The sequence below is a fragment of the Pelodiscus sinensis genome, chromosome 16 (assembly GCF_049634645.1).
Source record: "Pelodiscus sinensis isolate JC-2024 chromosome 16, ASM4963464v1, whole genome shotgun sequence".
Classification (NCBI taxonomy): Eukaryota; Metazoa; Chordata; order Testudines; family Trionychidae; genus Pelodiscus; species Pelodiscus sinensis.
In genome coordinates, this window is record NC_134726.1 from 41,472,100 (window position 1) to 41,499,317 (window position 27,218).

Consider the following 27,218-nt stretch of genomic DNA (forward strand, 5'->3'; position numbering starts at 1 on the left):
TGGTATTGTCTACTGTTGGCAGACAGGATACTGGGCTTAAGGGACCTTTGGTCTGACCTCTTATGGCTCTTACATTCTTCCCTCCCCTCTGTTCCCTTCCTCATCAACTCTTTCCTGAGATGAACAGTCATAGTCTTTTTAATCTCTCTTCAAATGGAAGTTATTCCATATTCCTAATAATTTTTTTGCTGACATTCTCTGTACTCTGAAATGCTAATCTCTTTTTATTTGAGATGGGGGCAATCAGAAGTACATGCAATATTCCAGGACTGCATGTACCATGGACTTCATATGGATCAGTGGTGGGCAAACTGCAGCCCACGGGATGGAGTGCGCAGGCTTCAGATGGAACCCCAGCAGGCTGCAGGTTACCCACCACTGACAGTTGTGCGGCCCACTGAGATGGGGGGGGTCACTCATGAAGCCCACTCACTAGTCTTGGTTGCCCAACACTGACAGAGGCACTATGGTATTGTCTGTCCTATTATCTATCCCTTTCCAAATGGTTGCCCACCTTCTGTTAAGTTTTTTAGCTGCTGCTACAAATTGAGTAGATGTTTTCAGAGGAATACAGGTAGTCCCCGGGTTATGTACAAGATAGGGACTGTAGGTTTGTTCTTAAGTTGAATTTGTATGTAAGTCGGAACTGGCGTTCAGATTCAGCCGCTGTTGAAACTGACCAGCGGCTGACTATAGGAAGCCCGAGGCAGAGCTGCTCTGCTCCGGGCTTCCTGTAGTCAGCCGCTGATCGGTTTCAGCAACGGCTGACTTGGGGACGCCTGGGGCAGAGCAGCTGGGGTGCTGCCGGGTTGGTCCAGTAGCGCCCAGGAGCGGCGTTGCAGGACCAACCCGGCAGCGCCCCAGCTGCTCTACCCCAGGCGTCTGCGAGAAAAGACCAGGCGAGAAAAACCACTCCGCGTCTCCCTGGTCTGCTGGGGGGGGCCCTCTGCGGCGAGAAAATCCTGGTCTCCTGTGGGGGGGGGGGTGCACTAGCTGCGCCCCCCCAGCAGACCAGGGAGACACGGAGCAGCTTTTCTCACCGCGGAGGATGTGGGTGGCGGGACCGCAGCGCGTCTGGGCGATCCTGCCGCCCCCGTCCTCCGGGGTGAGAAAAGCCCCGTTCGTATGTAGGGATCTGACATAAGTCGGATCTACGTAACTCGGGGACTGCCTGTATTCCAGATCTCTTGTGACTGGTAACAGCTAATTTGGACCCCATCATTTTGTGTGTATAGCGGGGATAATGAACTGAGGCCATGTCTACGCCATGCAGAAGATCGATGCTCCAGAGGTTAATCTTCTAGCGTTCGATATGGCCGGTCCCATAAATCGAATGCTGAGCACAGCTCTGTCTGGCATCTGGTACTCCTCCTTTTGTTAGGAACAAGGGAAGCCAATGGGAGTTTTTGCTCCCCTCGTTCCCCTGCTGGGTGGACCACGTGGAAACATGATTTAAGATGCATCTGCTCCATCTGCTGTAGCATAGACCAAGCCTGAAAGAGTGTAATGTGCTATCATAGGATATGTCTAGACTAGAGGCTTTTGTCGACAGAAGTTCTGTCGACAGATACTGTCAACAAAGCTTCTGTTGACAAAGAGCGTCTAGACTACATCCAGTTCTGTCGACAAAGCAAGCCACTTTGTCGACATGACAGTGTAGACGAAAAGGACAGTGTAGATTCAATAATGCTTTCTGTCAACAGAACTCTGTCGACAAAAGGCGTTATTCCTCATAGAATGAGGTTTACAGCCGTTGACAAAGCTGCTGAGTTCTGTTGATGTTATGTCGACAGAACTCAGTGGCAGTGTAGACACAGGTATAGTTTTGTCGACAAAAGTCCACTTTTGTCAACAAAACCCTGTAGTCTAGACACACCCTAAGTGTTTATCTCTGTTTTCTTTAGGACCTTGGAAATTTACCTGATGTGTTTAGGCTCTTACTTTAGTTGGTCTTCTATTTAATGCTGGTGATCTAACAGACAGCCTACCTTTTCACTTGTGAAAAGATACAGCAGGCATTCTGAGAAATATCAGGTGCCTTGAAAGATTCTGCCAGTATTCATGGACTTTCTCATTTTAAAGATGATAAATGTCTCTGAAACTGTCTTGTTGCCGAATCAGTCGTCTGCCATCTTGATGAATGCCACTTTGCATCTAAATCTTAATAAAAGCAACAAAGGAACTAAAGACACAATTAAATTAAAGCAACAGAGGTACTAAAGACACAATTAAATGCACAGCCTAAATGAAACAGAAAAGTCCTGATTTAAATGCAATTTATGCTTAATTTAAAGTTATGTTCTGAATACAGTTATTGATCTTGTGCATAAAGATAAAGTGAAAATGAAAAAAAAGATGGAAATAGACAATCCCTTGGTAAGGTGACTTTTTAAAAGATATTATACATGTATCTTTAATGTAACACTTGCAATGAAGGGCGGAGGGATAAGTGGTGAAAATTTATAGATGATGTCATCTGAGTAGATCCGTTTCATTTTTATTAAGGTATAGGGAGTATTGCAATAAGTAGTATTGCATTTTGGGTCCAAAGACTCTTCTACCATCACAAAGCTATTGTGAATAGAGCTTGGTGAAAGAGAAAAAGGAGCTGTTCTCTAGTTTACACTAGAGCTGTGGACTGTGGCAGTGCTTGTTTCGGGAACTCTGTTTCAAAGCAGGGTGTTTGTACTTCTCATGTCGATGCCTTTTAATGGTACTGTCCACTGATTGTACAGCAGTTTAAACCTGTAAAGAGCGTTGTGTATATTACTTCAGGATATGCTCAGCCCACTGTATTTCAAAGCAGTGGGGAGATCTGAGCTTCAGGAAGAAAAGTAGAGGTTGAGTGAGCTGCTCTCTACAGAGTTCTTTTAAGTAATAAATGAACCGTGTAAATGTTCGCTGCATTTAGGAGGATTTAATTAATGTTAACTGGCACTATCTTAGCATGGATAATGGGTACCATTTTGTTCATTTAGAACATACTTGGTCCTCGATTGATCATGTTAATCAGTAATGTGACTAAGATTGACGTGGGGATAAAAGTAGACCCAAAGAAGGAGGGAAAACTAATGGTAATTGCATTGCAGAAAGACTTCAGACCATCTGAATGGGATTGTGACAATGGGAGATTGGATGCCTTGTGGCATAGGGGAGGTAGCCGTCTTTACTATCAGTTGACGTTTTAAATGTTCTGATTAAATTAAACTTGGTGAAAAATCTTAGATTTGCCATTTTTTTCTCCCTTAGGTAAATTTGAACCACCATTATTCCATCCAAATGTGTATCCTTCAGGTACAGTGTGCCTCTCCATCTTAGAGGAGGATAAGGATTGGAGGCCAGCAATCACAATTAAACAGGTCATAACATTCTTCTATTAAAAGTGTTAACTTTTGCTTGCTTTGTCAGTTTATCTTTTGAGTGATTCTGAAATGTCTTTAAGTGCACAATTCTACATTTTATTTATAGAAATTCTGAATTGTATACATTTCATAGTAATATTTACATTATTTTCCCTGTTTTTTCTAATACAGATCTTATTAGGAATACAAGAACTTCTAAATGAACCAAATATTCAAGACCCAGCTCAAGCAGAGGCTTACACAATTTACTGGTTAGTTGTTGGGTGTTTTTTTAAAACACATGACTGGCTTACAGTTGTTTGTAAACCCTTGGTCTCCATTTGTGTGAATGACAAAGTGACATGTAAAGCAGCTTCTAGAAAATAACTTCTGGGTCTGCTTTATGCAGAGTTTTTTAGTTTTATGTTACAACCTCAACAAAATAACTAATTTCCAAGTTAAGGTTGAAGGTCTAGTGATAGCAAGGCATGCTAATAGGGTAGCATATCCAGGCGTTATGAAGAATCTAAGTCCACCCATGCTGGATGGATATATAAAGAGTCCTTGCTCCAAAGGAGTTTACAGTTCTAGGTTAACAAGACCTTAAGTTGGATGAAATTAATGTGTAGAGGCAAGGGAGAGAAAGGATGAGTTAACAAGTCCTGAACAGTGCCTGCATGCTCAATCATTCTCATTACATTCCTAACTGTAATGAATTGTCAGATTCTGAAGTCATTTGGGGCTTAAAATAGTGGCTTAACTATTTTGGGGGCGTTTGTGCAGTGTATGTGGGGTAGCATAGAAAGCGTGTGGAGATCTTTGTAAGAAGTGGACTTATGGATAGTGCAGACTAAGATCTTTGGCAGAAATAGCATTGAATATGACAAGGTTATCCATTTGTCAAGTTTTTAGGGCTAAGCTGTGAAATCTTAAAGGTAAGAGAGAACATCTCTGTCCAAGCAAGCAGTGTGGTATAGGAAGAATGTCAGAGAATGAGACAGACAGAGGGCAGAAGATTCTGAAAGTGAATTGCTGGCTAGATAAGTGGTACAGGGTGGAGGGCTTTGCCTTGCAGAACATTGTTCCATTTTCTGTGGAAAGAGAAGGCTGTATGCTTTGGATGGCCTGTACCTCAGCAATCTCCCAGGGGACAGGGTAGCTAGAATAACCAGGAGTGGGTTAAATCAATAGCAAATGGAGATGGTGGAAAGAGGGAAAACATGCCACCACTCACGTGGCAGAAAATTGAAATGTTGAGAATAAAATGCATCAAGGGATCAAAGAACATACGTGAAGAAATTATTTAATTGCCTGTACACTAATTCTAAGAGCCTGAGTAACAAATGAGGAACGGGAACTGCTAATTTATTAACATAAATGTGACATGGGGGTATTACAGAAATCTGGTGAGATGATTCACACAATTATAATGTTAAAATAAATGGTTATAATTTATTTAGGAACGATCAAATAGGCAGAAGGGGAAGAAGAGTACATGCTATGCCAAAAATTGGCATTATCTGCTTTTGAGTCACTAATTCAAATTATCTTGAATGCTTATGGATCCAATGGCTTAACAGAAAAGGTACCAGATGGAATATAAGATGGTGCCTTTATGAAGGAGTAGTCTGACTACCCAATAAGCTCAGGTAGCACTACCAACTACTCAATCACATGCCCACACCCCTCCCCCCCCCTTTCTCTGCACTCTTAAAGGGTCAGAGGGGAGCCTATATGCAAAGACTCTGGCTCAGTCTCTGCTCCCCAGATGAAGTGTCCTCCCCAAGCTGCCACTCTGCATTCTTGAAGGCAGTTGTCACCAACCAGTAGATCGGGATCTACCAGTAGATCTTGGAGCCTCTGACAGGGGATCCTGACTGCTTTGTCCAGGAAGCTATCAAGAACTGGCACTTCAGTTGCCCCTCCACCCACTGTCAGCTGTTCCTTCCCTTTGCCTTGGAGCTGCCCCCCTGAGAGCCTCTTGCTTGCTGTGCAGGGTGTGGGAGGGAGAAGAGGGAGAGCACTGATGTCAGGGTGTCTCTCCTCCCTCCACTTCTGTATCCTATCTCCACACAGAGAAGGGGATGGAAGGAGCCTGGCAATGCAAATCTGTCACTCACATACACCGCGTGTGTGTCTATCATTCTCACAAATACACTCTGTCTGTCACTCATCTCCCCACCCAACTTATACTTGGGGGGTGGTTGTTACTACTTTTACTGCTTCTCCTGCAGACCTGGGAGAGGCAGAGCACATGCTGTCCTTGCCTGCAGAAACTACTCCTGCAGCTCCCATTGATCAATAATGGGGAACTGTGGCCAATAGAAGCTGTGCGCTCAGTGCCTGTAGATGAGGGGTAGCACATGCTGCCATGGAGCCATTGCTGTACATGCCAGCTGCTTTTAGGAGTAGGGCAAGGCCAGAGCAGGAGAGAGCTGCCTTAACCCCATTGCTCTACCATCTAGAAGCTGTCTCAGTTAAGTGGTGCCCAACCAGACCCTGCCTCCTCAACCCCTGTCCCAGCCCTGAACCTCCTCCCATACCGAACCTCCTGCCCCAGATGTGAGTCCCCCTGCACCAAAACTCCTTCCCACAGCTTGCACCCAGAAACCCCTCCTGCATCCCACACACTGTACTAAGCCTGGAGCCCCTCCCACACTCCAAATCCATTGGCCCAAGTCCCAACCCCGTACCCCAGCCTGGTGAAAGTGAGTGAGGATGGGAGAGGAAGGGGGATGGAGTGAGCAGGGTGATGCCTCGGAGAAGGGGTGGGAAGGAAGCAGGACAAGGGTATTTGGGTTTGAGGTAGATCTTACATTGCACTTAAATTGAAAGTGATCTTGTGGTTAAAAAGGTTGGAGACCACTGCTTTAAGGACTGAACAGCAGGTCTGGTCCTGCTGCTCTTAGCACAAGCCCCTGCGCCACCCTCTCTCCCGGCACCTCGTCCCTGCTGCCACTCTGCTGCCTTAAAGGGACAGAGTAGCCAGTCCCTTGGGTCTCAGCAGAAGCCTCCCCCCTGCTGCTCTGCATTATTAGGGACAGGGGAGCCTGACTGTAGAGATGCTGGCTAAGTCCTGGTTGCCCGCCTGTAGAATCCCAGCCAGACAGCCAAGGGACATCCCCAGTGTACAGGCAGAGGAGCATTCCATTCCATGCAGCTCCAGCTGGGCTGGGGGAAGGGGGAGCTGGGAGAGACTGGAAGTGAGAGCTGCAGCTGTGCTAAGGTAGCAGTCATCTGAATCAAAGAACACTAGAACTGGAAGGGACATGAAGAGGTCATCCAGTCCAATCCCCTGCCCTCTTGGCAGAACCCTGTACCATCTCTAGACCATCCCTGATAGATGTCTATCTAACTTGCTTTTAAATATCTCCAACGATGGAGATTCCACAACCTCCGTAGGTGATTTATTGCGGTGTTTAACCACTCTGACAGATAGGAAAGTTTTTCTTAATGTCCAACCTAAACTGCCATTGCTGCTTGTCCTATCCTCAGAGGCCAAGATGAACAACTTGTCTCCCTCTTCCTTGTGACACCCTTTTAGATACCTGAAAATCGCTATCATGTCCGTCCGTCCCCTCACTCTTCTCCTTTCTAAACTAAACAAGCCCAGTTCTTTCAGTCTTCCCTCATAGGTCATGTTCTCTAGATCTTTAATTATTCTTATTGCTCTTCACTGGACCTTCTCCAAATCTTCCTTGAAATGTGGTGCCCAGAATTGGACACACTACTCCAAGTGAGGCCTAATCAGCACAGAGTAAATCGGAAGAATGACTTCTCATGTCCTGCTCACAACACTCCTGTTAATGTATCCCAGAATCATGTTTGCTTTTTTTGCAACAGCATCATACTGGCTCATATTTAGCTTGTGGTCCACTATGACCCCTAGATCCCTTTCTGCAGGACTCCTTCCTAGATAGTCGCTTCCCATTCTGCATGTGTGAAACTGATTGTTCCTTCCTAAGTGGAGTACTTTGCATTTGTCCTTATTAAACTTCATCCTATTTACCTCAAGCCATTTCTCCAGTTTGTCCAGATCATTTTGAATTATGACCCTCTCATCCAAAACAGTTGCAACCCCTCCCAGCTTGGTATCCTCTGCAAACTTAATAAGCGTACTCTCTATGCCAATATCCAAATCGTTTACGAAGATATTGAACAGAACCGGTCCCAAAACAGACTCCTGCGGAACCCCACTTGTTCTGCCCTTCCAGCATGATTGTGGACCATTAATAACTAGTCTGAGAATCGTTATCGAGCCAGTTATGCACCCACCTTATAGTAGCCCCATACAAGTTGTATTTGCCTAGTTTATTGATAAGAAGGTAATGCGAAACAATATCAAATGCCTTACTAAAGTCTAGGTATACCACATCCACCGATTCTCCTTATCCAAGAAATGGGCTGTACTTTGGAAAGCTCATGATACCCTCTACGTGTTTTGTTAGTCTCTAAGGTGCTTCTAGACTATTTGTTGGGGGGGGGGGGGTTGTTTGTGTTTTTTTTCTAGTTACAGACTAACTCGGCTACCCCTCTGAAGCTTTTGAACTGGTAAAGGACAATCTGCCTCAATTTCAGTGGGGGCGGGAGGGGGGGAAGGCTGGGGTTGGGAGAGACAGAGTCTGATCTTTAGCTGCACTGGGCAGCATGAGAAGGGAGTGGGATTCCCTTTGAGCCTCAGAGGGCTGGGTGGGGGAGGGGAGGAGCCTCAGAGGGCTGGGAGAAGACAAGCAGGTTCTGGCTGGACAAAGAACTCCAGTAACCAGAGTGTCTTTTTAAAAAGGTGAAACAAAAGACAGGACTATGTAGCACCTTAAAGACACTAACAAGATGGTTTATTAGGTGATGAACTTTTGTGGGCCGGACCCACTTGGTCTAGCCCATGAAAGCTCATCACCTCATAAACAGTCTTGTTAGTCTTTAAAGTGCTGCATAGTCCTTTCTTTAAGGAATCGAAGTATTTGTAACCTGACATGCCTGACTCTGAGCCCCTGCTCAGGGGCTGCAGTGACACTGTGACTAGGAGAGTTGCCTGTTCCCAAACAATTTCTATGGGTTCCAGACAAGTGACTGCCATTAGGTTTTACAATTTGCTTGGGGACAGGGACAGGCTTTGAAAGTCATTAAGGGTGCAGCATGCCAGGTCTTTGTTTTCTACTGTAGTTTCTTGGTTCTTCAGAGTGCCTCAGTGACTCATAAGTAAAGTAACAAGCACAACTGGGATTAGCATTTGCCAGATGAAGCTCTAATTTACATTACAAGGTCTTTCCAGCCAGGAAGCAGTCTCCACAGCAATGTGTTAAAGTGCTCTGTTTTTCCTTTGGGGGAGGGAGAGGTTACCTAGTAAGTCTCTTTCCACGGGGCTGTGGTCTGCGGCATTTGCAGTGTGTAGGTCCAACACACTGAACCAGCGTGCTGTTGCTGCAGGCTCCCCTGTCCCTAATAATGCAGAGTGGCAGCGGAGGAGAGAGTGGGGGCTTGTGCAGTGACTCTTGGGATTGGCTTTAGAAAGCAGAGTGGCAGCGGGGAGGAGGATTGCCAGGTGTCCAGTATTGAACTGGACAGTTCGGTATTTTCGCCTGCTGTCTGGTTAAAAAAAAAAAAAAAAAAATACTGGACACCTAAAGTGTCCGGTAGTTTCTAATCCCATTCCCCCCCCCCCCCCCCCCCCCCCTCTCCCCAGGAGACACAAATCCCAGGATGTCAGGCTCAATACGGAGCAGCCTGGCAACCCTAGTGCTTACCGGGTTCCGTAGAGGAGCTGTCCGGCCCTGCAAAGGGAGGCCTGTTAGGGCCAAAAAGCCTCACCATACGTTTTTTAAAGGGGCCATGCTGTAGTTTTTTGGTTTTTTGTCTTAACTCTTGGTTGGGTTGAGCTTTCTGTCTGAGAAACATACAGATGTCCGGTATTTTCTAATTAAGTTTTATTATCATCATGAGTATCAGTAGGTAGTTGTGTACTGCCTGGCTGGTAGAAGTGCTCACGCGGCATGAGAATGTCTACAGCCAGGCAGTACACAACTACGCAGTAGAGGGGCTTGGGCACGGCAGGATGGAATCCCGAGGGGTCAGATTCACCTGTGTGCTCCGCCGGGACCATGAGTGGGACTGGCAGCGTCCTGGGATCTGCGTGCACCCGGGCCAGCCCTGCTTCCTGCTGGCTGCTTCCCCTCCACACTCTCTCCTCCCCCCTCAGCCAGCCCTGCTGGCCCCCAACCCTCTCCGACCAGCCCTGCTCCCCCAACCTCCTCCCGGCCAGCCCCACTCCCCCTGCGGCTGGCCCTCTCCCTCCCCCCATCTGAGATCAAGTGTATCCAGTATTTTTGTCAAAACCATCTAGCAACCCTAACTCTCTCTGTTGTTGTTGTTGTTGTTCGGTATTTTTTCAGAAACCATCTGACAACCCTAGTGGGGAAGGGTGTGGGAGGAAGGAGAGGGGGCTTGTGCTGAGACCCCAGGGACCAGCTGCTCAGTCCCTCAAAGAAAGCAGAGTGGCAGTGTTGGGGAGAGTTGTCCTGAGACCCAGCTGGGGAGCAGACACTGAGCCAGCATCTTTGTATGTTGACTCCTCTCTGTCCCTTAAAGAGTACTGCTGGTAGTTGTGCTGAGTCCCAGCCTGAGCTGGAAGCGAGTGCTTTAAGTGCCCTTTCTTAACGGCTAACTGGACTAGCAATTTAATTGCTACTTAACATCCCTAGTGTTTGCTACAGACCACTAAATAACACGAGGTTACAGGATAATTGCCTCCTTACACATCTATGAGTAGGGTCTAAAACTGAGAAATCATGGAGGACTTCAGTTTGAGAGACATGCTGAGATCTCATGCTGCCAATACAAAAATGCACTTGGAATTTCTAAACCTTATAGATGAGTTCCCAAACTCAGTGTTGTAGACAATGTAGAGAATTCTACATTAGATCTTATCAGAGGCAACTTGTAAGGAGGACCTACTGCTGCCACCAGCCACATGACCTCCCCTGACGTCCCTGGCTGGGAAAGGACCAAGACAACTCACCATCACATCAGAACCTGCCCCACCTCTTCCCCCAACCAAGGTAGCCCAGGGAAATAGCAGGGCCAGGATTGTCAGCAGAAGTCCACATTCCACCCTTCTTCCATACGCTCACTGACAGTGGCAGGGTAAGTGGAGCAAAGCAGCCTCAGTTCTGCAGAAATCGACCTGGGTATTACAGTAGATTATAAGCTGGATATGAGTAAACAGTGCTCCCTAGTAGCCAAGAGGGCTAATGGTATATTAGGTTGCATTAAGAGGAGCATTGCCAGCAGATCCAGAGAAGTCGTCATTCCCCTTTATTTGGCTCTAGTGAGGCCACATCTGGAGTATTGTGTCCTGTTCTGCTCCTCCCCCCGCTCTCCTAGAAAGGATGTGGACGCGGAGGGCAACCAAAATGATGAGGGGGCTGGAGCACATGACCTACGAGGAGAGACTGAGGGATTTGGGTTTGTTTAGTCTGCAGAAGAGGAGTGAGGGGGGATTTGATAGCAGCCTTCAACTTCCTGAAGGGAGGTTCTAAAGAGGACGGAGAAAGGCTGTTCACAGTAGTGAGGGATGGTAGAACAAGAAGCAATGGTCTCAAGTTATAGTGGGACAGGTCTAGGTTGGATATTAGGAAAAACTATTTCACTAGGAGGGTGATGAAGCACTGGAATGGGTTACCTTGGGAGGCAGGGGGGGAAATCTCCATCACTAGAGGTGTGTGAGGCTCAGCTTGACAAAGCCTTGGCTGGGATGATTTAGTTGGGATTGGTCCTGCCTTGGGCAGGGGGCTGGACTTGATGACCTCCTGAAGTCTCTTCCAGTTCTAGGATTCTACGATTCTAGCTGCTTTGCTCCCCTGGCCACATTGCTCCACTCTTGGGATGTTATATATTGATTAATTGAATAGTCGTAAGCAAGGCTTGACAAACTGCGGCAAAACCTACTTGCCAGCTCCGCAATGTGCATGTCCAAGACCCACATTGTGCATGCGCGCGTCGCCGGTGAACGGGGCGACCGGCTGAAATCTACTCACCACGGGCGAGTAGATTCAGTGATTTGTCCAGCCCTGGTCATAAGAACATAAGAACGGCCATGCTAGGTCAGACCAAAGTTCCACCTAGTCCATTATACTGTCTGCTGACAGTGGCCAATAACAGATGCTCCAGAGAGAGGGAACACAACAGGTAATCCTCACGTGATCCCTCCCATCTCCCACTTGCAGAGAAACAGAGGCTAGGGACACCATTCCTACCTGCTAATAGCCATTGATGGACCTAGCCTCCATGAATCTATCTAGCTCTTTTTTGAACTGTTAAAGTTCTAGCCTTCACCAAATCTTTGGCAAGGAATTCCTCAGGTTGACTGTGCGCTGAGTGAAGAAAAACTTCCTTTTGTTTGTTTTAAACCTGTCCCTAGTTCTTATATTCTGGGAATATGTAAATAACTTTTCCCACACCACTCGTGATTTTATAGACCTCTATCATATCTCCCCTTAGTCTCCTCTTTTCTAAGATGAAAAGTCCCAGTCTCTTTAATCTCTCTTAATATGGGAGATTAAAACCCGTTCCAAACCCCTAATCATTTTTGTTGCCCTTTTCTGAACCTTTTCCAGTGCCAATATATCTTTTTTGAGATGAGGCGACCATATCTGGATGCAGTATTCAGGATGTGGGCGTACCATGGTTTTATATAGAGGCAATAAGATATTTATGGTCTTACTCTCTATCCCTTTTTTAATGACTCCTAACATTCTATTTGCTTTTTTGACTGCCACTGCGCACTAAGTGGATGTTTTCAGAGAACTATCCACAATGATTCCAAGATCTCTCTATTGAGTAGTTGTAGCCAAATGAGTTCCCATCATATTGTATGTATAGTTGGGATTATTTTTCCCATTGTGCATTACGTTACATTTATCAACATTAAATTTCATTTGCCATTTTATTGCCCATTGGTGAGATCGTTTTGAAGCTTTTCACAGTCTGCTTTGTTCTTAACGATCTTGAGCGGTTTGACGTCTGTGAATTTTGCCACCTCACTGTTTACCCCTTTGTCTAGATCATTTTATAAATAAGTTGAATAGGATGGGTCCCAAGACAGACCCTTGGGGTACCCCACTAGTTACCGCTCTCTACTTGGAAAACTTACAGTTTATTCCTACTCTGTTTCTTGTCTTTTAACCAGTTATCAATCCATGAGAGGACCTTCCCTCTTATCCCACTTACTTTAAGAGCCTTTGATAAGGGACCTTGTCAAAGGCTTCCTGGAAATCTAAGTATATTATATTTACTGGATCCTCCTTGTCCACATGTTTGTTGACCCCTGAAAGAACTCTAGTAAATTAGTAAGGCATTATTTCCCCTTACAGAAATCATATTGACTTTACCCCAACAAAATATATTTATCCATGTGTCTGACAATTTTATTCTTTAGTATAGTTTCAACTAATTTGCCCGGTACTGATGTTACCGGTCTATAACTGCTAGGATCACCTCTAGAGCCCTTTTTAAATATTGGTGTCACGTTGGCTATCTTCCAATTATTAGGTACAGAAGTTGATTTAAAGGGTAGGTTACAAACCACAGTGAATAGTTCTACAATTTCATGTTTGAGTTATTTCAGAACTCTTGGGTGAATGCCATCTGGTCCCAGTGACTTTTTACTGTTAAGTTTATTAATGTGTTCCAAAACCATTGACGACACCTCAATCTGGGACTTGTCACTTAAAAATAAATAGCTGAGATTTGGGAATCTCCCCAATATCCTCAGCTGTGAAGACTGAAGCAAAGAATTCATTTAGCTTCTCCGTTACGACTTTATCATCTTTGAGTGCTCCGTAATCATCTTGATCGTCCACGGGTCCCACTGGTTGTTTAGCCGGCTTCCTGCTTCTGATGTACTTAAAAAACATTTTACTTCTACCTTTTGAGTTTTTGGCTAGCTGTTCGTCAAACTCGTTTTTGGCTTTTCTGATATTTTTACACTTACTTTGACAAAGTTTATTGCCCTATTTTTGTCTCTAGGATTTGACTTGCACTTTTTAAAAGATATCTTTTTATCTGTCACTGCTTCTTTTACCTGGTTGCTAAGCTATGGTGGCACTTTTTTTGTTCTGTTTTTAATTTGGGGGTATACATTTAAGTTGGGCCTCTATTATGGTGTCTTTGAAAAGTTTCCATGCATCTTGTAGAGATTTTACTTTTGTCACTGTACCTTTAAATTTCTGTTTAATGTCCTCATTTTTGTGTAGTTACCCTTTCTGAAATTAAATGCCACAGGGATGTTAAATTTTATTACATTATGGTCACTATTTCCAAGCGGTCCAGTTATATTTGCCTCTTGAAACCGATCCTGCAATCTACTTAGGACTAAATCAAGAATAGCCTCTCCCCTTGTGGATTCCAGAACCAGCTGCTCCAAGAAGCAGTCATTTAAGGTATCAGGAAATTTTCTCTTCATCCTGTCCTGAGGTGACATGTACCCAGTCAATATAGGGATAATTTAAATCCCCCCATGAGGTTTTTTAATTTGATAGCTCTAATCTTCCTTAGCATTTCATAGTCACTATCACTGTCCTGATCAGGTCGTTGATAATATAGCCCTACAGCTAAATTCTTCCTATTAGAGCATGGAATTACTATCCATAGAGATTCTGTGGAACATTTTGGCTCATTTAAGATTTTTACTTCATTTGATTCTGCAATTTTTCACATATAGTGCCACTCCTCCACCAACATGACCTGCTCTGTCCTTCCGATATATTTTGTGCCTTGGTATGACTGTGTCCCATTGATTGTCCTCATTCCACCAAGTTTCTGTGTTGCCTCTTATATCAATATCCTTTAAAACTAGGCACTCGGTTTACCCATTTTACTATTTAAACTTCTAGCATTTGCGTATAAACACTTGAATAATTTGTCACTATTATCTTTCTACCATTTCCTGATGTTAGACTTTTTCATTTGATTGTGTCTCATTTGATCTGACCTATACTTCCATCCTCTCCTCCTGACTAGAACATAGAGCGCATCTATTAATAGAACCTCCCCAATAGATGTCTCTGTCCAGTCCATGTTCTCCTCCACACCTGTTGGCTCTCCCTCAGTCCTTAATTTAAAAACTGCTCTACAACCTCTTTAATGTTAAGTGCCAGCACTCTGGTTCCATTTTGATTTAGGTGGAGCCCATCCTTCCTGTATAGGCTCCCGCTAACCCAAAAGTTTCCCCAGTTCCTAAAAAAATCTAACCCCCTCCTCTCTACACTATCGTCTCATCCACGCATTGAGATTCTGAAGCTCTGACCGCCTACTTGGCCCTGCACGTGGAACTGGAGGCATTTCAGAGAACGCTACCATAGAGGTCCTGGATTTCAATCGCTTTCCTAGTCTCCTAAATTTGGCCTCTAGAACTGTGGTCACCAACCAGTAGATCGCAATCTACTGGTAGATCTCAGAGGCTCTAAGAGTAGCTCTTGAGCCCTCTCTGAACTGCGCACCTGCGCAGTACATTTACATTAGATTTCCTCATTTGAGGAGCAGCTACTCACCGAGCAACAGCACAGGTGAGTAGCTGCGAGGAATGGTGGGAATTTTTTTTTAAAGTAGCAGTATAAGGATTGGGGATAGCAAGTGATGGAGAGGAGGAGAATAGAGAGGGCGGGGCTTCAAGGAAGGGGCGGGGTAGTAGATCTTGGCTTGGTCTGTCATTTAAAAAGCGATCTTGGGTGTAAAAAGGTTGGAGACCACTACTCTAGAACCTATCCCCAACCCTTTCCCATGTCATTGGTACCTACATGTACCACGACGACCAGCTCCTCCCCAGCTCTACACACAAATTTATCTAGATGTCTCGAGAGATCCGCAACCTTTGCACCAGGCAGGCAAGTCACCGTATGGTTCTCCCGATTATCACAAACCCAGCTATCTGTTTTTCTAATGATCAAATCCTCCATTACTAACACCTACCTTTTCCTAATAATTGGAGTTCCCTCCCCCGGAGATGTATTCTCAGTGCAAGAGTTTAATCCTCTGGAATGAGGGTCACAACTATGGGATCGTTTCCCTCCGCTCCAGTTGAATGTTCTCCTCCCTGAGCTTTTCTTCCTCCTTAACATCACAAGGGCTGTTTGGCTGGAAGTGGGACAGTTTTACAGTGTCCCAGAAAGTCTTATCTATGTACCTCTCAGCCTCCCTTAGCTCCTCCAATTTAGCCACCCTACCCTCCAAAGCTCGTACACGGTCTCTGAGGGCCAGGAGCTCCTTGCACCAAATGCATGCATATGCCACCCGTCCATAGGGCAGGTAATTATACATGCTACATTGACTGCAATGTGCCCATGAAAGCTCGTGATACCATCTACATGTTTTGTTAGTCTGTACAGGATAAACTTAAACAACGAATAGTCTGGCAGCACTTTAAAGACTAACTCGACTACCCGCTGAAGCTTTTGCAATACACAAGATAGTCCCTGCTCTGCTGCTGGGCTTCTGCCTGCATTCTCTCCTACAGCTACTTACATTATTGATTGGCTTTTTATTTAAATCAGGAAGTTTTTTGGTTTTAGTTTAGTTTAAAAGTTTTAAAGAATCGCAAAAGTACCTCATCGCATTCCAACTCCCCTTTAGAACTCCCTCTTGAAACTCCCTGTTCGCAAAGCTCTCTGGTCACTTAGTCACAGGCTTTATAAAGCCCTGGCCTTCCTGATAGCCTTGCCCCTGGCTAAGGGTCAACCAATGAACAGAGGGTTTTAGATTCCAAATCCTCATTAAGAAGCTCACAACTTCCAACTGCCGGCCACAGCACACAACCCTTCAAACAAATCAATGAGAACTTGAATCTCCAGACAGACAGCCAAACACAAGCTCAGCACACAGTTTCTTTCAGGCAACTAGCAAGTAACCTCTCACTCTCACACTCTCTCTCGCTCTCACTTCAAGTCCCGTATTTGCTTCTCCTTCACCTGGAGAACTCCCTCTCGAAACTCCGTTAGCTCCCCTGTTCGCAAAAGCTCAAGTTGGCAAAAGTGGATTAACCTCATGAATTCTTATCGATTAGTTGGGTATTCTATCGTGCCCGGGCAGCCTATGTCTGGGAGGGAGAGGGTCTGAGATCCTGGATCCAGCATGAGCCAGAACTGAACTGGGCTGCCTGCCTGGCTTCTAATACACTTTAAATGCAGAGCTGCAGTTGGGGTAGGTCCAGGACCCAGTGCAAGCCGGGTCTGAACCTGGCTGCTGGCCAGCCTGCTAAAAAATTTACTGGCAAGGAATGGGCATGGGGAAATGTGTGTGGTCTCTAGAATTAACCTATAAGCTTTTGCTAATCAGTTCATCGAATATAGTACTACGTCCCTATTCCATTCCTGCTGGGGAATGTTGGGCGGTCCCTCCTCTTGAGCAGCGTGACTGATAGAGCAAAACAGCTGGGGTTGCCTTGCTCCACTTATACCGCTGCTACTAAGTGCGGGAGATAGCACGGACCCCCTGCTGCTGATCCTATCCTGCTGTGGGCTGTTTTAGATACAGTTTGACTTTAAATTAGCAGGTTCAGCTAACATGCATGGGATAGTTTTAAAAGGTTGAGGTGTCTGCTGGATTGCTGGACTGTTAATGTTGTTTTTCAATAAGTTGTGGTGAATTAGGGAAGTTCCAGAAAAACTGAAGAAAACTAATGTGCTCCATATTTAAAAAGGGAAGGCTTCCCTGGAAAACTATAGGGATGTCAGACTGACCTCAATTCTGGGAAAGGTAAGGGAGCAGCCGATACAGGGATACATTTAATAAAGAAATAAAGGCGTGTAATGTAATTAATGCAGATACACATGAATTTTATGGTACCTTATATCCCTTGAACAATTTTTTGATATTACAAGATTGTTTGATAAAGGTAATAGTGCTATCATGATACATTTAAACTTCTATAAGATGTTTACATAATTCTTGCCAGCAAGTTAAGGAAGTCTGGATTGGATAAATGAACTGTAAGGTAGAGAGAAAACTGGCTAGATTGTTGGGCTCAATGGGTAGTGATCAGTGGCTCAATGTCTGGTTGGCAGTCGGTTTCAAGCAGGGTGTCCAAAGGATCAGTTCAAGGGCCAGTTTTGTTCAACATCTTTATTAATGATCTAGATGAGGGGATGGATTGCACCCTCAGCAAGTTTGTGGATGACACTAAGCTGGGGGGGAGGTAGATACGATGAAAGGTAGGGATTGGGTCCAGAGTGACCCAGACAAATTAGAGGATTGGGCCAAAAGAAATCTGATGAGGTTCAACAAGAAGTGCAGAGTTCTGCGGTTGGGACAGAAGAATCCCAAGCAGTAATGCAGGCTGGGGACCCGCTGGCTATACAGCAGTTCAGCAGCAAAGGACTTGGGGATTACAGTGGATGAGAAGTTGGATATGCCCTTGTAGCCTCAGGAGGTCATCAAGTCCAGCCCCCTGCCCAAGGACCATTCCCAACTAAATCAACCCAGCCAAGGCTTTGTCAAGCCGAGACTTAAAAACCTCTAGGGATGGAGATTCCACCCCCTCCTCCCAGGTAACCCATTCCAGTGCTTCATCACCCTCCTAGTGAAATAGTTTTTCCTAATATCCAACCTGGACCTCTCTCATTGTAACTTGAGACCATTGCTCCTTGTTCTGCCATCCGTCACTACTGTGAACAGCCTTTCTCCGTCCTCTTTGGAACCTCCCTTCAGGAAGTTGAAGGCTGCTATCAAATCCCCCTTCACTCTTCTCTTCTGCAGACCAAACAAACCCAAATCCCTCAGTCTCTCCTCATAGGTCATGTGCTCCAGCCCCCTAATCATTTTGGTTACCCTCCGCTGGACCCTCTCCAATGCATCCACGTCCTTTCTATAGTGGGGGGGCCCAGAACTGGACACAATACTCCAGATGTGGCCTCATCAGAGCCGAAGAATAATCGCTTCTCTAGATCTGCTAGCAGTGTTCCTCCTAATGCACCCTAATATGACATTAGCCTTCTTGGCTACAAGGACACACTGTTGTCTCCTATCCAGCTTCTCATCCACCGTAACCCCCAGGTCCTTTTCTGCAGAACTGCTACTTAGCCATTTGGTCCCCAGCCTGTAACTATGCTTGGGATTCTTCGTCCCAAGTGCAAGACTCTGCACTTCTCCTTGTGGAACCTCATCAGATTTCTTTTGGCCCAATCCTCTAATCTGTCTATGAACACACAAAAAAATGAACACATATGAAAAGGACAAATCACATTTCAGAACAGAAGGGGGATGCGGGGGGGGGGGGGGAGGGGAAGGGGAAGGAAGGTAAATGTCTGTGATACAATTAAAAAAATTGTATCCTTTGGCATATATGGTTGTGACTATTTTCTTCCACTATTTGATCTGAGAAAGTGGGTCTGGCCCACGAAAGCTCATCATCTAATAAACCATCTTGTTAGTCTTTGAAGTGCTACATAGTCCTGTATTTTGTTTCAGCTACACCAGACTAACATGGCTACATTTCTATCACTATTTTACTTGGGATTGGTCCTGCTTTGGGCAGGGTCTGGACTTGATGACCTCCCGAGGGCTCTTCCAGCCCTGGGATTCTGTCATTTTAATTATCATTTTGAATTAAAAAGTTGGCACAATGTAATGTTAACATGCCGCATATTCAATGTATTAAAAACGAATGGACAGGTCCCAAAATGTAACTGTAAATGGGGAATCATGGAGAGTCCCAGAGGGATCAGTTCTAGATAGGAATGTCACTAGTTAAGCGACAGCCCATCTGGGCTGGAGCAGCTCCCTGCCTGCCCACCCGTGACTGGCCCAGCCCAAGTGGCCCCCTACCTGCAGGATCACATTTAAGCAATTAACAGATTAAAAGGGATTTTACATTCTTAATTCTAGGTCCTGCTCTAATTAATATTAATTTAGTCATCTCAATATTGGCTCCCAATGTGATGCTGTGGCCAAAAGAGCTAATGCGATCCTAAAGAGGCATAAACACAGAAATCTCAAGTAGAACAGAGAAGTTATTTTGTCTTTGCATTTGGTGCTGCAGCACTGTGACCAGTTCTTTGCACAATTTAGGAAGGATGTGGATAAATTGGAGAGGGTTCAGAGAAGAGCCATAAGAATGATTAAAGGATGGGGTAACATGCTTTTCTGGTAGACTCAGTGAGCTTGATCTATTTAGCTTAACAGAGGAGGTTAAAGGGCAATTTGATTGGTCTGGGGAACAAGTATTTAATAGCAGTCTTTTCTGTCTGGCAGAGAAGGATACAACATAATTCAATGACTGGAATTGAAGTGTACATTCTGAATGACAGTAATTAACTACGGGAACAGTTTACCAAGTGTGTTGGTGTATTCTCCATCACTGACCATTTTAACATCAAGATTAGATCTTTTTCTCAAAGATTTGGGGAAGTCTTGTTTAGTACACAGGGGGTCTAGATGATCACAATGGTTCTTTCTGGTCTAAGAATCAGTGAATCTGGTGAAAAGTCGAACCCAGGGAAGGACTTGAGGGGGAAGAGGGAATCTTGAAGGAAAATCATTTTGGCAGCAGAGTCTTGAATGGGCTTTATGAGATCAGTCTCAGTAATAGACTAGAGAAGAGACAATAGTATAAATGGGAGCTTTGACAGTCGGAATGGAAAAGTCCAGACGTTGGAGACTATATGAAAGGAAAGGTGCCATTCTTTGGGAACGGTCTGGATATGAAGGCCTGTAAAGAGGATGGTGCCAAAAAATGACATCCAGCTTATGGACATGAGTGAGTGGGAGGAAGGGAGTGGTACTGTAGTTTCAAAGAAAGGTTGAGGATGGAGTATTGGTCCTGGGAAGAAAATTAGTTGAGAGAACCTCATTAGATACTCTGAGAACATCATGAATGTAGTGGAAGTGAATGTTCCCGCTAATCCTGGGATGAGGAACCTTTTTTGGTTTGGGGGCTACTGACCCACAGAAAAATCAGTGGGAGCCACACACAAGTGAGAGGCACACAAAAAGCTCACCAAAAACCCATTCACTAACCTGGCCCTCAAGCAAGGAGGAAGACCCCTCACAGATGTGAACCCCAACTGAGAAACAGGAAGAAGACATTCTCCTCAAGATCCAGTTCTACCGGAGGGGAGAAGAGCAGGGAGGGGGCATGGGGAAGTTTAACTCCAGGGGCGGATTAACTCTTTGGGGGCAGGCTGAGACTAATAGATTTTGTGGGGCCCCCAAGCTCTGAGGTGGGTCCAAAAATGAGGGGTTCAAAAATGGGAAGCGGGCTGGGATCAGGGTGCGGAGTCTTGTGGGAGGGGGCAGGGGATTGGGGCATCTACCTGGTGCAGCTTGGGGAGGAGGTGCACCTGGCGCAGGTGTCTTCATGTGGCTCTGCATGCTGCAGGGTAGCACTCCCTGCAGAGCTGCTTCCTCCCTTCCCCCTGCTGGACAGAGCCCACAGGCTGCTTGCCTACCCCCTGCTGCCACCCAGTAGCACCAGAGCATGCTGCTTTGGGGGAAAGCCTCTGAGCCTTGTGGGCTAGATCTAGTCCGTGGGTTATAGGCTCCCTTCTCCTGCTCTAATTTCTTCCATCCACGTGTGGAATAACTGCCAGTAGATACAAAAAAACCCCACTGGGTAGCATTTGAATCTTTCCTGACTGGCCGCACAGGTGAGGAGTCCAGAAGCCAGATCTAGCTGGCAGAAAGGAATTGGAGGCACTGGTTGTAGACGTACATTCAGTGAATTTAAAGGTGAAGGGATGTGAGGCAGCTAGTGTCCATGGTTGCTTTTTTAGCATGGAGCAAGAGCAGATTGTTTGCAGGGGGGATAAGAATTTTTTGTGTGGTTTTTAAATGAAAATCTAAGGACAAATCAGGGATATGATTTTTGAACTGATCCGCTTGAGCACTCTCATTACCAATATTGAACTCTCAAATGATAGCAGCAGTGGTGGCTATCACCAAAAAAACTGAATGTGAGCTGTACTAAACCACACAGGTACTTTTGATGAGTTCTAATGGAATTACAATCTGTGTCTGGTTGAAGGAGGACTTTACAACTCTATGTTAAAATACATCTACCCTTCATAGGAGAAGAGGCATAATATACACAATGACATTAGATACTTTGGAGACATTAGTGGATCAGAGGATGACTGTGAGACACCAGTATGATGTATCTGTGAAAGACATCCTAGGAACTCATTTGTATTAATCAAGGTATTTACAGTAGAGAGATGGAAGAATTAATGCCAACATATAAGGCACTGGCAAAACCTTATCTGGAATACTCCGCAAAGTTCTGGTTACCTGTGTTGGAGAAAGATGAATTCAAATCCAAACTGGTGCTGAAAAGGGCTGATGGTCAGGGGACTGGAGAGCCTGTCTGAGGATAGTAGGCTAAACATTTGGCTTGTTCAGCCTTGCAAGATGGAGGTGGTTTGATCTCTATTAATACATGGAGGAAGGAAGAGCTGTTGAAGTAAAAGGATAGTGTTGATACAAGAGCAAATGGATATCAACTGGTCATGAATAAACTCAGGCTAGAAGTTGGTTTTTAATCATTAGAGAAGTGAGGTTCTGTAACTGCCTCCTAACTGGAGTCAAGATATATAACTCTGTTTAACATACAGCCTGATAAGCTTATGAATGGGATTATATAACATGATTTCCTGTGAGAGTAAAGGACAGGACGTGATAATACAGGATGTCCTTTCAGTACTATGGACTTTATTTTCTAAAACATTAATGTAAAGAAAAATTACAGATATGCCACTTAGGGATATGAAAGTGTAACCGGGTATATGGGTAACCGATTAACCTGGGCTCATTGGTTAATGTTCATGGTTATATGCAGTCTGTCAGTATGCACGGGGAGCTGGCTTAAAAGCTGACTGCCGGCCTACATGTTAATTCTGTGGTTACACGTTTACTTAAACACATTTTAAGATCGCTAGTGTCGCTATAGAAGGAAAAACAGTTCATTAATAGACTAGGTTTTTTTTGGGAGTCTCATTTTTAGGTTTAAGTTCACTCCAAGTGAAAGACTTGTGAACTAACCTCTACATCTTGAGGAATTTTTAGGTAACAGGAATCTAAGAATAGCTAAGATAAATGTAAGAGTCTAGATTTACAAACTAAAGCCCAGCAATAAAAAAATCCCCCAGCATCCAAATTAATAGAATTGTGATGTTTCTGTGAATCAGTCTCTGATTTTTCTGGGTCTATAGGTTGTTGTTAATGAATAATTAGTGAGAGAAACCATCACCAAAGCAAAAGGTCACATGCAGCTGCAATTCGATCTGGTGCCCAAATGTATGGGAAGACGTTGCCCATAAATAGGAGTCGTCTTATATGAACTGTTAAATGTCCCTGCTCAAGAATACATTTTTCAGGTACTAGTGCTTTTATTAGATTTCTGCTGTGCGCTGTTTTGCTGCTGGCCTGTTCTGCAGTATTAGCTGTGTTGTAAACTATCAGTTCCTAGAATTATCTTGTCTTTTTCCTCCTTTTAGATATAGAATAATAAGTTAAACTGCACGCCTATACACAGGTCCTAAGCCAGGCAATAATTTTTGGCCGGAGGCCACTTCAAACATTTTGGAAGTGGCCCGGGCTGCAATGGGAGGGGCAGGGCCAGGATGCTTCTGGACTTCTCCACCCCCAGACCATGATTGGTCTGGGGGTGGGAGAGCCCCTTTGCCCCCCCCCCCTTCCCGCTAAGCACCTATGCCCCTGGTAGGGCGGGAAGAGGCTTTGCATGCTCCCCTACCCGCAGGCCAATTAGGGCTTGGGGGCAAGGGAACTGCATGAAGTTCCTCTGCCCTGCCAGGAGCATGTAGCACTTTAAAGTGCTGTGCGCTCCTGGCAAGGCGGGAGGAGACTTCACGCACTCCCCCGCCCCTAAGCCCTGATTGGCCTGGAAGCGAGAGGAGCACGGGAACTTTCCTCCGCCCTACCCCCACCCTGCAAGGAGCATGAGGCACTTAGAAAAGTGCCATGTGCTCCTAGCAGGGTGGCAGAAACTTTGTGCGCTTCCCCCGCCCCCAGGCTCGAACTGGCCTGGGGGTGGGGGAGCGTCAGGGCCTCCGCAGGCCAGATCCAGCCCGCGGAGGCCCTTTTGCTCACCCCTGCCCTAAGCCCAACATCTTCTCTTGCCTGATTTTTAGAGTGGGAAAAGTGGGATGTTGATACACTGTAATTTACCAATTCTTCAGTGAGATTGAGGAGTCTTCTGTGGTGATAGAACATGTGTAAGAGACACTTTAGAACAGTGGTACCCAACCTTTAGAGGCTGCCGGGCGCCAGGGGGCGTGGCCGTTCGCCTGCCGGGCGCCAGGGGGCGGGGACACATGCACGCCCGGGGGCGGATGGCCCCCCCAATAGCCGCGTGCTCGGGGGCGCCCCCCCGCAAGCGCCGTGCTCCTGGGACCGGCCCCCCCCCCCCCGCAAGCGCCGGGGGCCAACGCCCCCTCCAAATGCCGCACGCCTGGGGCCGGCACCCCCTCCTCCCCCAAGCACCGCAAGCCCGGGCCGGCGCTCCTCCTAAGCACCGGGCGCCCAGGGCCAGCACCTCCCTCCCTCCAAGCGCCGCGCGCCTGGGGCCGGCGCCCCCCTCCCCCCAAGCGCCTGCACGCCTGGGGCTGGCGCCCCCCTCCCTCCAAGCGCCGCGCGCCTGGGGCCGGCGCCCCCTTTCCCCCAAGCGCCTGCACGCCCGGGCCGGCGCTCCTACTAAGCGCCGCACGCCCGGGGCCGGCGCCCCCATCCCCCAAGCGCCGCGCGCCCGGGGCCGGCGCCCCCCTCCCCCCAAGCGCCTGCACGCCCGGGCCGGCGCTCCTACTAAGCGCCGCACGCCTGGGGCCGGCGCCCCCCTCCCCCCAAGCGCCGCGCGCCCGGGGCACGAGCGGTCAATTCGCGGCGCTCCCGGGGCGGCGCTTACCATGCGCCCCGGGCCGGCTCCGGCACACAAATGACCGGGCGGGCGCACACAAAGTGTTGGGGACCACTACTTTAGAAGAAATGGCATTACTTAAGTTTGCAGTGTAGTAGGAAACATGTTGGTCCCAGGATATTACTACAAATGTGAAAGGTTAACTGGTAAGCCATACTCTTAATGGGTGGTGCTTACTGGTCCCAGTTAACTGAAGGCTGCTCCGCCTCTCAGGGGGCCTGTGTCCAGAGCAGCCTCTGTCCATGGTGGGCACAGGTGCCCCACAGGCAGCGACTGCTCTAGTGTCCCCCCTTCCCCAGTCGGTTAACCAATTAAACAATATGTATGACTGGTTAAAGAGGATTTTACACCCTTAGATACTATTCACACAGATGGGTCAAGTAACATGATACTATCTCGTTTGCATTTTCTCTCTCATTACTTTGTGAAGAGAACTTAATAAAAATGTCTTGGTATTTTTAATCTATTAGTTAAGAAATGTTTAGGCCAGACATCTACTAGGTGGCAAACATAACACAGTAACTCTGTAAACGTCTCTTTCCCCCAAAATGATTATATTGCTGAGATCCAATCTTCCTATTTCCTGCAGTAAACCCTTCTGGACATATATAGCATGCCCTGTCTTATATGGGCTGTCAGACTCTTCAGTCACTTTTTTCCACACAAAATGGGTCCTGTAGTGCAAATGATCCTTTCATTAATTAAATGAGCAGTGTTTGGACTGTGAGCGGTTTCCTCCTTTGGTTAGTTCACTCATGGGTTTTCCTGCTGTCATGAGTATGTAAGATACTTCATCTCTGCTGAAGCTCTCTTACCTTAGGGAGTAGTTTTGAGGGTCTTCTCTGGATGAGACTAAACTGCTGATTGTGCAGCTTGATATAATTGATGTCTGAAACATCTAATGACCTTTATTTTTTTATATCCAGCCAAAACAGAGTGGAATATGAAAAGAGGGTTCGAGCACAAGCCAAGAAGTTTGCGCCATCATAAGCACCTGTCATACAGCATCTTAAAAAGGAAGGGATTGGTTTGGCAAGAACTTGTTTACAAAATTTTTGCAAAATCTAATGTTGCTATGTACAATTAATATTCACTTAGGGGAGGGGGTTGTATGTGTGCCATTTTCCATATTCGCCACTTGTATACAGTTCTAAATTCGCTGAATAGCCCCCAGTTTTTTCATACAGGGTCTCTTCCTTCAGTCTTTTGTATTTTTGATTGTTATGTAAAACTTGCTTTTATTTTAATATTGATGTCAGTATTTCAACTGCTGTAAAATTATAAACTTTTATACTTCTATAAATTCACTAGTATCTCTAGTTACTTTGCTATCTGATGCAGGCATGCTTTAAAATGTTTAGAACTATATTTAGACTCTAGCTGGCTGTATGAAAAAATCATACCCTCCACCCCCTTCCCTCCCCTTAATTTGTTTTTCTATCTTTCAGAAACTAGGTTATTATTGCTTAAGAGCCTCAGAGATCCAAAGTCAGCCAGCATCTTGATTCTGCATCACTTCCTTTTGTGTTTATATGGCGTTTTGTCTGTGTTGCTGTTTAGAGTAAATAAACTGTTTATATAAAGGTTTTTGTTTCATTATCTTCATTGGAATTACTAAAAGAAGAAAAGCCTTCCAGGTAAATATTCTCAGCAAATAAAATTCAACAATCCTTTTGATACAGGCTTCTAATCATGTATTCCTGTTTCATTGTAGAGGTGATCCATCTCTAACTCTTTACTCTTGAATGAGAGTCACTCAGATTTGGAAAACTGTCAGTTTTTCAGATTTTTTTTTAAAGGAAAATCAACTCTGAGTAGCACATTGGCTGTTACCAAAGCTGATGTTTACAGTGGTGCTGCTAGACAATATTGTGGCTAGACTACACATTTATCAATAGGCCAGTGACAAGAAGCATTATTGATGTGGTATTTTAGGGTAACCAATTTAAACTGACTAGGTCACAATTCAAAACTTGTTGAACCTCAGGAATATACTATGATGCATGATACCCATACCCCAAAGAAGGGTGTATGCCATGTAAAAAATGTTATCTTAGCGGGAGTGCACGTGATCTGCAGTATTTAAATATTAAATTATTTTGCTTTAAAAAATACTATTGCCTTGTGAAAGTCCATGTATCTACTGTTTAGGGAAAGAGCAGAGTTCTTGTCTGTGAAATGCAAAAAGCCACAGTTAACCATATGAAGGGAGGAATTTAAATACGCAAGACCTTTCCCTCCTTACTCTCCCTGCCCACAACTCTGAAATGTAACAGCATTTCTCTAGGTTTAAAAAAAATGACCTTATCAACGTTTATTAAGTCAGACTTAAGGCTGGGTGCTGTCTGATTATGGTGGTTGCCTTCAAAGTATGGAAATGTTCCCTGGAATCTGAGACTGCATCACTTCATCGCTCATTTGATCCCCCATACTGCTACTAGACTTCCCTCAAATCTTGCCATGGTTTTCCCCCTTATGATAGCTAATTGGGAAGCAGCCTTTGAACCAAGAGACAAAGTAGAAAATCTTAAGTTGAGACTTCTCTCCACTTTTTGTTGGAGGGGGTGTGCTACTGCCTAAAGTCCCTGATCTAGTTTGTCAAAACCAGTGTGAAATCCTGATCCACTGAAATCCTTGGCAAAACTCCTAGTAACTTTAATGGGGGAGGGATTTCTAGTGATAGTTTACCAAAAAATGGGAGGGTAGCTTACTTAGAGGAAAATCCCTACTAAGGTATGAGAGTAACATAGAAAATACTAGAAGATTTACCTGGCATTATCCAGGTCCTTCAGGGCATGGAGGTGTTGTGGGGTGCAGGAGTTAGGGCAGGGGGTTGAGAGGTGTGGAAGGGCTCAGGACGGCATGGGGGCCCCTTCGGGCTCTTCCCTGAGGTAGGAGGGAGTGCTGGCTCCAGGGGAGATCTGGGGTTCCTGGAGCTGGGGTGCTTGCTGGCCCCGGTGGTC

At 45.6% G+C, this 27,218-nt stretch overlaps 1 protein-coding gene across 2 annotated transcripts in view; it reads left to right on the forward strand.

Moving 5' to 3' along the window:
• The window catches only part of UBE2I (ubiquitin conjugating enzyme E2 I), a 75,855-nt gene extending 50,016 nt beyond the window's left edge, over positions 1-25,839 (forward strand). For both annotated transcript variants that reach the window (XM_075899981.1, XM_075899980.1), the window contains exons 5-7: positions 3,250-3,359; positions 3,534-3,613; positions 25,182-25,839. In XM_075899981.1, coding sequence (XP_075756096.1) covers positions 3,250-3,359; positions 3,534-3,613; positions 25,182-25,245 — 254 coding nt within the window. In that variant the 3' untranslated portion in view covers positions 25,246-25,839. The remainder of the gene's footprint in view (positions 1-3,249; positions 3,360-3,533; positions 3,614-25,181) is intronic.
• Positions 25,840-27,218: the final 1,379 nt, after the last annotated feature.